Source organism: Macrobrachium nipponense, chromosome 2, assembly GCF_015104395.2.
Source record: "Macrobrachium nipponense isolate FS-2020 chromosome 2, ASM1510439v2, whole genome shotgun sequence".
Classification (NCBI taxonomy): Eukaryota; Metazoa; Arthropoda; class Malacostraca; order Decapoda; family Palaemonidae; genus Macrobrachium; species Macrobrachium nipponense.
Genome location: NC_087201.1, coordinates 159,119,785 through 159,132,284, shown reverse-complemented (window position 1 = coordinate 159,132,284; position 12,500 = coordinate 159,119,785). Strand labels below are relative to the sequence as shown.

Below are 12,500 nucleotides of genomic sequence, written 5' to 3'. Positions count from 1 at the left end.
GTTGCTGTTGCTGTTGCTGTTACTGCTGATGCTAATGCTGCTGCTACTACAACTCCTCCCTCTCCTCCTCCTCATCGGCGTCGGTGACCCTGGTAGTTGTGACGCCAGATAACTCACAATCAATCAATCAATCAATCTCCCTCCTCCTCCTAGATTTTCCAATTCGTCAGAATTAACATCTCTGCTGTTTCTCGGCAAAATACTTCAGCTACGAGATGGTATAAGTTACTCTTTCAATCTGCACTCCACCTTAATCACGAACGTCCTGGAGCCCCTCTCGAGTGCTTAATGAAATGTGCCCTGTTAATGGTGCTCCACTTGGAGGCATTCGAGTCCCGATAGCTCCTGTTCGAGGGCGTCCCTCAGTCCTCATAAGGAGGAAAGTTTAGTTGAACTGGACCTCGTTTATAAGTTTCGTGTAAGGTTAGGAAATTTTTTTTTTCTTCCTCATCTTCTTTATTATTATTACTTTTTATTTATTTTTTTTATAAGGACGCATTGGTAGGTTTGTTTGTTGATTGTGGATTTTATAATTTCCCTTCCATAATGTTTTTTTTTTCTCATATATATATATATATATATATATATATATATATATATATAATATATGTGTGTGTGTGTGTGTGGTGTGTGTGTGTATGTTTTTATTATGTATGTATGCATGCATGCATGTAGTTACTTGATTAGTTAGTTAGTATAGGAAGGTACGAAGAAGGAATATAAAGAATAGGAGGTGAGAAGAGGAAATTATAAACAGATATTGTAGAGTATAATTTCCCTCTTCAGGTAGATGAATTCAACTTCCTGAAGAGGGAGACAGCAGTCTCTGAAATATGGTATTTTCTCTCTATATTTTGGCTCCTTTTATTATTTATTTATATATATATACTATATATATATATATATATATATATATATATATATATATATAATATTATATATACATACGTACATGCATACACACAGAATGACTTAGGCTTTTTTTTATCCATAACATGTACGTACACTGTTCAAGGATGACGATACGATAGAATAGCAATGCAAGAACTGACGTAAATGAAAAAACATAATGCAAAAGCATTATTCATATGGTATTCATTTGACCATTGACCTTGCTATCACACCCTTTAAGTGTTTGTGGCCCTTAAGTAAAGTTTTTGACGGGACTGCTTTGCCTAGTCCATATTTTGGTATCCACTTTCGAATGAATCAGAATTCATCTGGGACCCCAGGCTTAAATATTTTCCCGAGTCATCCAGGGCCCATTCTCTCTCTCTCTCTCTCTCTTCTCTCTCCTCTCTCTCTCTCTCTCTCTCTCTCTCAGGCGAAGCATTTCGGGAGCATTGTCCTTAATTAAATGTGCTTGATGAATCGTTTTCACTTTCTGTTGCATCGTAGGTGGTTTATTGCTCTCCACAATTATGAACGTAATCCCAGAGGAGTTCCTTTGAAGATTCTCAAGATGCGGGAGAATTTCAAGTCTCGCTTTATAATAATAGTTTCTTTGTGTGCGCGATCCGTTCATGCCGTCTTGTGTCATTATGCGTTTTGTACTTGAAAGGGCTCTCGACTCGGTTTTCACGGTGAGTAGTAGGTGGCCGTTGCATTGCAGAATGAAAAATCGTATTCTTGACAACATCCGCTTAGATGATGGAGGTGACCATAAATAAACCACCATTTTTTTTATATGATTTTTTTTTTTTTTTTGCTTCTGTAATTTAGCGTCCTTGTGCGTCATAGAATCGTTTGTTTGCCACTATTGTTATATTATCTCTCTCTCTCTCTCTCAATCACTTCTTCTTCTGCGTAGTATATCTCAACATCACCTTGCAAAAAATAAATGAATAAATAAAAAGAAAAAAAGAAGAAGGAAGAAGTTTGTTCACCTCTATTACATGCAAGGGCGACACCTTGAAGAGTGGACAAGCAAGACCACGAAGGACACCAAAGAATAGTCACGATTTTCTTCATTTTTCTTCCTTTTTACTCTCGCTTTTATCATGCTGCCTTGTTTCTCCTTTTGGTTCTCTCTCTCTCTCTCTCTCTCTCTCTCTCTCTCTCTCTCTCTCTCTCTCTCTCTCTCTCCTCACGAGTCGTGTATTAAAATTATTCTCGTTACCTTGGTGCGAGTGATGTGTTGAGGTTGAGGTTGTGGGTGAGGGGGTGGGGGAAGGTGGTGGTGGGGGGGGGGTTAGGGGTTAGGGGGTTGGTGGGGTTAGGCGTTGCTTTTCTGTGGGAAAGACTTGTGCTTCTGTCTCGGTCCCCTGGACCAGATGATTGCCTCTTGATTGTGACGTCATTCTTTCCTCCTCCTCCTCCTCCTCCACCCAGAACTACTTGCTCTGTGTGTGTGTGTGTGTGTTGTGTGTGTGTGTGTTGTGTATGTGTCTGCGTCTGTGATTTTGACACATACGGCATTGACGACGGAAATATTGTTTTGCATTTGTTTGAATTTTTTTATTTTTGGCAGATAAGCTCTCTCTCTCTCTCTCTCTCTCTCTCTCTCTCTCTCTCTCTCTCTCTCTCATTTAACCAGAAAGATAAAATAGTGCGGAAAACATTGTGACGTTTTTAGCCATTAGTAAGTCTGGATCTCTCTCTCTCTCTCTCTCTCTCTCTCTCTCTCTCTCTCTGTGTGTGTGTGTGTGTGTGTGTGTGTGTGTGTGGTGAAAAAAAAATTAATTTCGTTGGTTTAGCCTTTCTTGTGCTTCGATCTCACTGCACAGTCGTTTCATTGGGTTCATGCCAATTAATCACTCGCTGTTGGGAGTCGATCTCATTGGTTGATTATTTCACGAGAATGGACCCCCTTGGTTGCTGATTGTATTGTGTCCTTTCTCGTTAATTAATCTTTTTTGTTATTATTTATTTCATTTAATATTTTAAAGACTCGTTCTCATTGGTTGAGAGTTGCAAAGTATTTACTCTCATTTTAGATTCTTCTTTTTCTCATTAGTTCATTATTTTTGGGGTGGGTGAGGTGGAAGGAGTATTTTTTTTATTTGTTGGTGTGTGGAGGGATTTTTTTTTTGTGGGTGGGTAGAAGGGTTTTTTTTGTGGGTGGGTGGAAGGGTTTTTTTTTTATTTCGGTGGGTGGGTGGAAGGAAGTTTTTTTTTTTTTTTTTTTTTTTTTTTTTTTTTTTTGTTTTTTTGTGTGTGTGTGGATAAGAAGGAATAGTTTAATTGGGTGGGGGAGGGGGGTAGGGGGGTGGACGGAAGTTTTTTTTTTTTTTTTTGTGGGGTGGGTGGAAGTTTTTTTTTTTTTTTAAGTTTTTTTTTTTTGGGGGGGGGTGGGGGTAGGGGGTGGGAATTTGAAAAAAAATTATTTATTGGGGGGTTTGGGTGGGTGGATGAAATGTGGGTGGGTAATTTTTAAGGGGGTTTTTTTTGGGGTGGGTGGGTGGAAGGGTTTTTTTTTTTAATTTCGGGTTTGGGTGGTGAAGGCAGTTTTTTTTTTTTTTTTTTTTTTTTTTTTTTTTTTGGAAAGGGGGTGGAACGAAAAAAAGACTTTGTTTATTTGGGTGGGGGAGGGGTGGAAGGATTTTTTTTTTTTTTGTGGGTAGGGGGGAAGTTTTTTTATTTTTTTGGGGGGGGGGTTGTAGTGACGCAATTATTTCTTGGGGGGTTGGGTTGGTGTGATGACAATATTTTTTTGGGGTGGGGTGGGTTGTAAGAGGTTTATTTAAAACACCACATTCTTTATATCTATATATCTATACATATATATATATATATATATATATATGATATATATATTATATAGATAATATATTTTTTTTTTTTTTTTTTTTTTTTTTGTGGGTGGAAGGAATAGTTATTTTGTTTAATTTTTTGTTCGGGTGGGTGGGGGGTGGAAAGGAATAATTAAATTGGGGTTTTGGGGGGATCTGGTGACAAATACTTATTATTCTTTTGTGGGGGGGGGGCGGTTTTGGGGGTGGGGGACGGCCATGAGTAATAGTTAATATAGTCATGGAAAGGGGGAAGGAATAGAATAGTTCATCTGGTTTTTGGTGGGAGTGGATGAGTTAATGTTTCTGGGAGGAGCGAGGAAATAGTTCATTTATTTTTGGTGGGTATGAGAAATAGTTAATTAATTGTTTTGGGGTATGAGAAATAGCTAATTATTTTTGTTGGGTATGAGAAATAGTTAATTATTTTTGGTGGGTATGAAAAATAGTTAATTAATTTTTGTGGGTAGAAGGAATAGTTAATTATTTTTGGTGGATATGAGGAATAGTTAATTAATTTTTGGGGTAGGAGGAATAGTTAATTATTTTTAGTGGGTAGGAGGAATAGTTAATTAATTTATTTGGTGGGGGACGAAGGATAGTTGATTCATTTTTGGGTCGGGTGAGGAATTGTTAATTGATTTATTGTGAAGGGCGAGGAGTAGTTAATTTCTTTTTTTTTGGGGGGGGGGGAAGGTAAGGGGATAGTTAATTATTTTGTAAGGTAAGACTCACTCTCATTGATTCATCAAGTTTCGATAGTTACTCGTGATGTAACCCACGAGGTTCCTGGAGCAATAGCAACGACGTTTATCGTTTTCTGCTTCGACGGCAAATCTCTCTCTCTCTCTCTCTCTCTCTCTCTTCTCTTCTTCATCCATGCTGTTTTGTTGTATCATTATTTCAAGCAGCCTTCGGGGCCATTGACAACCAGGTCACCATCACCATCGCCCACCGAGCGCCATTTCGTTCCTGCAGTGTTTTTCCATTCTCTATTGGAGATGGGCTGTTTGCAGTTTTTTTTTTTTTTTTTTGAAAGCTTTCGGGTTCGCAGTATGTTACAGATACCGCAGTCAAAGGAAGAAAAAATGTTTTCTCGTTTATTATTTTGAGTTAAACCTCCTTTTTTTTTTTTTTTTTTTTTTTTTTTTTTTTTTTTTTTAAGCGCGCAAGTTTATTGATTTGTGGCCGCGTATTTCAACTGTCAGGCTGTGTGTTGTGGATTGTGGAGAACTAACTTGAAAATTAATGAAAGTCTGTTTTATACACGTGTGTATATTATATATATATATATATAATATATATATATATATATATATATATATATATATGTATATGTATATATTTTTATATATGCTATTTTGACTTGTTTTTTCTCTTACGCAATTTCTGTTTGATGTCAGTGGTATTATTTGCAGACTAGCTTTTTATTTAGACATATATATATATATATATATATATATATATATATATATATATATATATATACATATATATATATATATATATATGTATATATATATATTGTATATATATATATATATATATATATATATATATATATATATATATATATATATATATATATATATATATATATATATATTATATATAAAGGTTTTTTGCCACGAAGGAAAAAAATGAAAAACAAGTTGGCCGAGTATAGGGTCCGAATAGGACCGAAAGTACTCGGCCAACTCGTTTTTTCATTTTTTTCCTTCGTGGCAAAAAACTTTATTTATACATAGCATCACGTTTTATATACTTCGTGATCAAGTTATTCATATATATATATATATATATATATATATATATATATATATATAATAATGACAGCAAGCGTCAAGCTTTTACAGTAGAAGTAGAAAATATATGTTGATCTGCTTACAAGTTTCAGTGTGCGTATGTCTCTTGTTTATTAATACACTCTCACACACACGCGCATATATATATATATATATTATATATATATATATATATATATATATATATATATTTATAGATATATATATATATATATATATATATATATATATATATATATAATATATATATATATATAAAAAGGTTACATTTATTGTTGTGTCGAATCCAGACCAAAGCACCTTTTGTCATTTGGCGTTGTTCTTCAGGGACCGTACTTACACCCGATGACGGCAGTGGTGTTTTACGCCATTCCCCGAGGGCTTGTGGCCTCAAAATTCCCCCTCCCATGACCACCTCTGCCTCCCTCCCACCCCTCAAACAGACAGACATACGTATGCACACACACACACACACCAGGTAAAACCGCTGGCGCCGTCGCCACACGTATCAAGCGTCCGTGCGAACTGCGTGTTGTGTGTGTGTACGTGTGTGTGTTTATGTGTCTATGTACGTGTTTGTACACAGTGTCTTCAGTGTCATTGCTGGTGACTGCTGAGGCAGTAGTGGTGGAAGAGTAGTTGTAAGGTATTCGCTCAAGGATTAAGAATAAGTCCTATCTATCACAGCGCCGCTGTCCACGGTTTATCGAGAGGATTGTGCTTATTGCGTTTTCGTCGTTCACTATTCTCCTCCCTCACTGCACCATACGCCATACAGTTCATTTCCCCAATTTTTTATGTGTTTTTTTTATTATTTTTGTTTCAAATTCGGCTGCAGATCGTCTCCGATCCTCTTAGCTGAGGTGGAATATTTATGATGATGATGATATCAGTCATAAAGTCGAGAGCGACGCCAGGAAATAGCTTTTGGTCGTATGTGCTTCATGGTGAGGTTAGCGAGGTAGAGTGGTTGAAGTGATTAAAAGAAAAGGAATTAGAATAGTGGAAAGAGAGAAAACAATTAATTTTGAAAAAAAAAGAAAGCTAACCCGGACGCGGTATGCGTACAGGGAAAAAAATATAAGTGCTCATATTCTCTCTCTATCTCTGGTATCCTGTGAGTGAGTTCTCGTGTTCAGAAGAACTTCTGAGAGCGTCCCTGGATTTCTCCTTTTCGTCTTCTCAGCCGCCGAGTCGCCAGAGATAACGTCTAACGTCCATCCCCCGAGGTTTCGGTTCTCTCAAGAGGCGCTCGGGGCAGTGCTAGCACCACCTTAGGGCAGCTCCTTCGCAAACCACGAGCAGACGATGCCAAAACTTGGAGCAGGAGAGGAACGAGGAAGGCTGAGGTAATAATGTCCTCTATGGGACGCTGTTGGAGGAAGAACGCTTTGGTGGGCGGGCGGGTGGAAGGAAGGAAGGGTCTACGTAAAATATGGTGGAGGGATTTAGAAATTTTATATATATATATATATATATATATATATATATATATATATATATATATATATATATATATATATAAGGATTTTGAAACGCTGCTGGTTGTGGGATCTATTTTCTTGTATGTTCTTAGATGTTTTAATTCTGTTGTGAATGCTTGTGGTCGTAAGCGTAGTGGGTAAATGGTGTTAAAATGTTATGCTTTTATTTTAACACGTTATAAATGAACGAAGTGCTTGCATTAGATTGAGAGGTTAAAAATATACCTTGTATATGAATGCTGCTCTCGAGTGCTTTCAGTTCTCACGTGCCTTCATGCATCCGGTAGCCATGCGCTTCCGGTGGTCTCACCTCCTTGCCTCCTGGCCCCCCCCCCCCCCCCCCCCCACCACCACCACCACCACCACCACCACAACACTCACCCCTTTCCCCCTTGATTTAAAAAAGCAATTTTTTTTTTTTTTTTTTTTACCTTTCACTCACGTCTTGCCCGCGTACTTCTTCTCGTATTTCAGTTTTGCCAGCTTTGACAAAAGTGGTGCGAGTGACCGAGAACTGGATCGGCGGTCTGGAAACCAGTATAGAGAAAAGATAATCATGGAACGTTGCTTTGGAAGGTTTTCCTTCTTGTGTGTAGGGAGATTTGTAAGCAAGATGTTTTCCCATTCCATCTTCGCGTTTCGAAGAGTTGAACAAGGGAAATAATATACATTCTTTGCTTTCATAGAAAGGGCTACTGTCTTTTTTTTTTATATTTCCATCAGCATTCATTCCTTGGCGCCTCGGTGGCGTGGTCGGTATGGTGTTGGCGTGCCACCTCCGTGGCCGCGAGTTCGATTCCTGGCCTTTCCACTGAGGGGTGAGAGATGTGTATTTTTAGTGATAGAAGTTCATTCTCGACGTGGTTCGGAGGTCACGTAAAGCCGTTGGTCCCGTTGCGGAATAACCACTGGTTCCATGCAACGTACCAACACCATACAAACAAACAAACGATTGAGTCTGGTTAAGAGCATAAGGTTTAGCCTGTAAGCTGTTCATTCCTTAGCCGAAGACCATACTTATTTTTTTTATATTATTAATGTTTGATATTAATTAACAGATCTGCAAATTAGACAGGCGTAAAATGGAAATTTAATTTAGCAGTAACATGTTCCTTTGAGTAAATAAGATCGATCAGTTCAGTGCCATTGTAAAGTGCATGAAAATAGTTACCAAGTCAAAATAAGTTCCCCAAGCACTTGTACCATATAGGTTATGAACTTATACCAAATTATCAAGTGTGTTCTAGTCAGAACTGCCTTGTCAGTGCGAATAGAAGATTAAGCTATGAAGCCAGCATGACCTGGGGTCATTCTTATGTGCAAGAGAAAGTCACCGTGAACGGCACAGTATTATAAACCCATGGTAGGTAAGATTACTCCGGCATTAATTGATAATGAATTTAGAATGACCGGAAGGCAAGATCAATTTGAGATTAAAGTAGGTCAGCTGAAGCATTTCCATTCTCACACCCACACTAATATATATATATATATATATATATATATATATATATATAAATATATATATGTGTGTGTGTGTGTGTGTGTGTGTGTGTGTGTGTGCGTGCGTGTGTATAAAAGTGTCACATCACCGTGATTCATATATACGCTTCTTAGGCACGAAGATATGGTAATTCAGTTGTATTCCCACATAGAAAATGAAAATGGTATGTTTCAGAAAACGCCCAACAGTTTCGTCCTCCAATGGACCTCTTCTTGGAGCGTTTATTAATAAACACACATATGTGTGTGTGTGTAAGCTTGTGTATATATAGAAGTATATATGAGTGTGTATACATATACATACATTGTATAATACATATATATATATATATAATATAGTACATATACACAAATATATACATTCAGAACACCTGGGTCGATGGAGCGAGAACTTTGAAGGGTTGTTGAATGTGAAAAGTAGGGGAGCTGGTTGATGTCCAAAGAGGGGTGGGGGGGGGGGGGGGGGAGTGGAAGGATATTACCGGAAGGGTTGAAGAAGGGCAAAAATATATGAGGTGCACCTCAGTACGGCAGAGGTGACAGTAGTGTTTGTTTCTCTGTGTACAAAGGCGTATGTGATAAAGGTGACAAAGATTGACTGGGACGTATGATAGCTTATTATACCCGGAAAGGTACATGGTCAGATTTTGATCGGGAAAGAACAGGTTTCCTTTAGGTAAGGAAGAGAACGACTGGATCAAGTAATTTCTTTTATTTTTTTTTGTGGGGGGGGGGGGGGGGAGGGGCGGGTTAATTCACTTTTAAGACGAAACAATTCAAGAGGGGGACAAGTTTGTCTTATGTATCTTTCATAAACCCAGAAAAAGCTTTTGGCAGGATCGATACTTGGACAGTGTGTAGATTTAGGGAGGATGTTTTGTTTAAGAGATTAAGTTCAGAATTTTTTTTTTTTAATTTGAGTCCTACAAGTAATATTATAAGTTTAGATTTATTTTATTTTAGTCCTACAAGTGATGTCTATTGAAGTTGAGCAAGGAAGTGGGATAAACATATAGGTCCAGTGTGCATGGGTGATATATTGTAATATTGATAAGTTTATTTATTTACATGTTTACGAATACCTAACTTTGCAGAAAGCCTGCTCTCTCTCTCTCTCTCTCTCTCTCTCTCTCTCTCTCTCTCTCTCTCTCTCTCACATACTGTTCATGGCTGACCGAACACCTTTGCATGTTAGGGTAATGGCTTCTCCCTTCGTCAAGTCCACATCATAGTAATGTCTTTCCTAGGAGTTCAACATAACGGTGATGAAGAACAATTTCATGCGACTTAAGGCCTTGGGGTGGGGAGGGTGTGGGGGGTGGTTTGGGGTGTACTACTCCGGGTGGGGATGAAGAGAAGGGGGGGGGGGGGATCATGATTAAGGATGTTGGGGGGTGTTGGAGTTTTGGGAGGGGACGGGGAAGGGGGCGGGTGCGTGAGTGACACGAATAAGCCCCGCCCACTCTTGCGATGCGTCATCGGTATAGCAATTACAGAAGTCAAGAAGGATTTTGTCTTTTCTGTCAAGGTCCGCAGGAAAGTCTTCGTGTTTTATCTATTAAATCCTGCCTTTTCCTTCCCATTTATTAACGATATGTCTAGAAATCTGTTCTGAAATATGTTTTTACGTAATCGCTCCCTTTCATTCTTATAGTTTTTGTCTGTTGCAGTTCATTAGTAATTTGAACTGACAATAGCCCCTTGTACATACTTCGCACTGTCGGAAATAAATTGTAAGTGTAGAAAATTCTCAGTTTTGTACAAGTCTCCTGTTTTATTATTATTACATATTATTATTTTTTCCTATACTTTGAATAGATATTGATTTTATACGAGAGATGCATTATGTTAGGAATCAACTGTAACTATTCTAGTATTGAGAAGCCGTTTTACCTCTGAACTGTAAAACTGTGCTGTAAATGTTTTAAACGGAGATGTCTTGAAGTTGCAGAGTTAAATTGAGTTTATGCCATAAGTGGGCGACATGTTGGTATGACCACTGGAAACTTTCCCTCATTTTTCTTCTTGATCTGATCTCCTCGCATCCGTGCGTTACGCCCAGAGGTAAAAATCTAAGCCACCAAGCTGCTGCATCTCGGGGATTTGGCCGGCTTTGGGTTTGCTGAGAATGAGAAAATCTGCCCCCCCTCCCTCCCTCCCTCCCAGATTTTGAAATGAGAGTCTTCTCTGCTGCGATGGTCTTTTACGAAAAGGTGGGAGGAGGATAAGATGATGAAAAAAAAAAAAAAAAAAAAAAAATGATAAGATTGGTGTCATCAGGTTCTTCAGGCGGACGAGACTCTGGGCCATTGTAAGAGTCATGGAGGAATAGAAATGAACACCGAGACGGAGTTCAGGGATGAAAAGAAATCAAGATTCCTCTTGTTTATTGCAAAGCTTGGTGGTGGCGAGATTTTACGCTCTCTCTCTCTCTCTCTCTCTCTCTCTCTCTCTCTCTCTCTCTCTCTCTCTCTCTCTTTTAAAATGAAAAACATGAGTGTTGGGACCTCTCTTGGCATGTGACCTTTCCTCCTCCTCCTCCTCCTCCCACTCCCCGTTGTCTTTATGTTGGCCTTAGACGCTGTATTTGTAAAATGTGTTTTCTTTTCTTAATAATGTCTTGGGTTATCTCTATGTTTTTTCTTCTCGTTTACGCTGTTTTCATCTCTTGTTGTCTGCACATTTTCCCCTTCTCCATTTCCGTGTGTTTTGGAGTGCATTTTGTTGCCCGTTTGATAGAGGTGCGGATTTCTTTTCGAAGAATGGTCAAATTCCAGTCTGAAAAAATACATATTTCATCTTGAAAGATGTCTGCTTTTTTTTGTAGAGTGATAAGTATTTTCTTTCTTTTTAAGTATGAGAAGTAGTCATTAATTTTTCACAAAAATGAAGCCATCAAGAGATATATTTTTGTCCCTACTTTTTCTGATTCATTGTCTGTGCTCATGATTATTAGCTGATCCATTTATAAGGGCAGTGTTACGACCGGGCCTTTAGTTTTAAGCATATTTCCATGCGATCAGAAATCCCCTTCTCTCTCTTTCTCTCTCTCTCCCTCTCTCCACATTTCATTTATAGTGAAGGATTGCCGCGACAGCATTCTCTTTAGAAGTGAATGACGTTTCGTGTCCATTGTGTCTGCGATGTTCTCTAGATGTTTGTTTCGTGTTGCTAGCGATGTTCTCTCTCTCTCTCTAGATGTTTTAATTGTAGCACGAGATGACACCATCTCTATGATGACTCTAACCAGCTTTCCTTTTCTCTCTCTCCCTCTCTCTCTCTCTCCCCTCGCGGGATTGTGCAGGTTCCTTGGCGGGGCTGACGAGCGACAGTGAGTGCGACGACAAGAAGAGTTCCGCGTCGTCTACAGGCGGCGACCGCCCCTTCCCGTCGGCCTCCCCGCAACCGCAAGGCGCCGTCGTCAGCACGCACGACTACAACATGGAGCAAAGCAACGTGGCGCTTCTGAAGGCGGAGCTCAAGGTAAGAAAGACACCCTTTTTTCTTGGAGGGGCTTTTGTCGGTATGCATTTTTTTTTTTTTTTTTGGGGGGGGGGGCTTTTTCTCGGGGGTAGGGCCAAAATATCTCTTTATTACATTCAGATATTCGTAGATTTCAGGCGGTTCAGTTTACTAGATTAATACGCTTGATTAGGTTCATCTTTATTTTCGCCAGTACGTCTTGCCACTCACTACCCCTCGCTGGATGTGCAATGGAATTAACAGGAAACAGAAAAAGGCCAAAACTGGCTCTGGTTTTATTCTATAACCAATATATCAGTGTTTCCGTAGCCGATCCTTTTTTTTTGTTTTTACTAAATGGGGTTAACCAAATAGTATTGTGTGCTTTGTATCTGGGCGCGAGTTAAAAATCCAGGGTAGTCTTCAATTGCAGTGTACTGACAGGAAAACCGAAAGACAAAAATGCAATTTCTTTATGATATGAGGAAATATGTTTATTAGCGCATATATTATGG

General features: G+C 38.8%; 1 protein-coding gene across 9 annotated transcripts in view; it reads left to right on the top strand.

The window, feature by feature from the left end:
* Positions 1-12,500, top strand: part of LOC135221077 (disks large homolog 5-like) — a 625,627-nt gene that overhangs the window by 437,553 nt on the left and 175,574 nt on the right. For all 9 annotated transcript variants that reach the window (XR_010315871.1, XM_064258859.1, XM_064258857.1 and 6 more), the window contains one exon: positions 11,828-12,006. Coding sequence is in view for 8 of the 9 variants with exons in the window: in XM_064258859.1 (XP_064114929.1) it covers positions 11,828-12,006 (179 nt within the window). In the remaining variant the exon portion in view is untranslated. The remainder of the gene's footprint in view (positions 1-11,827; positions 12,007-12,500) is intronic.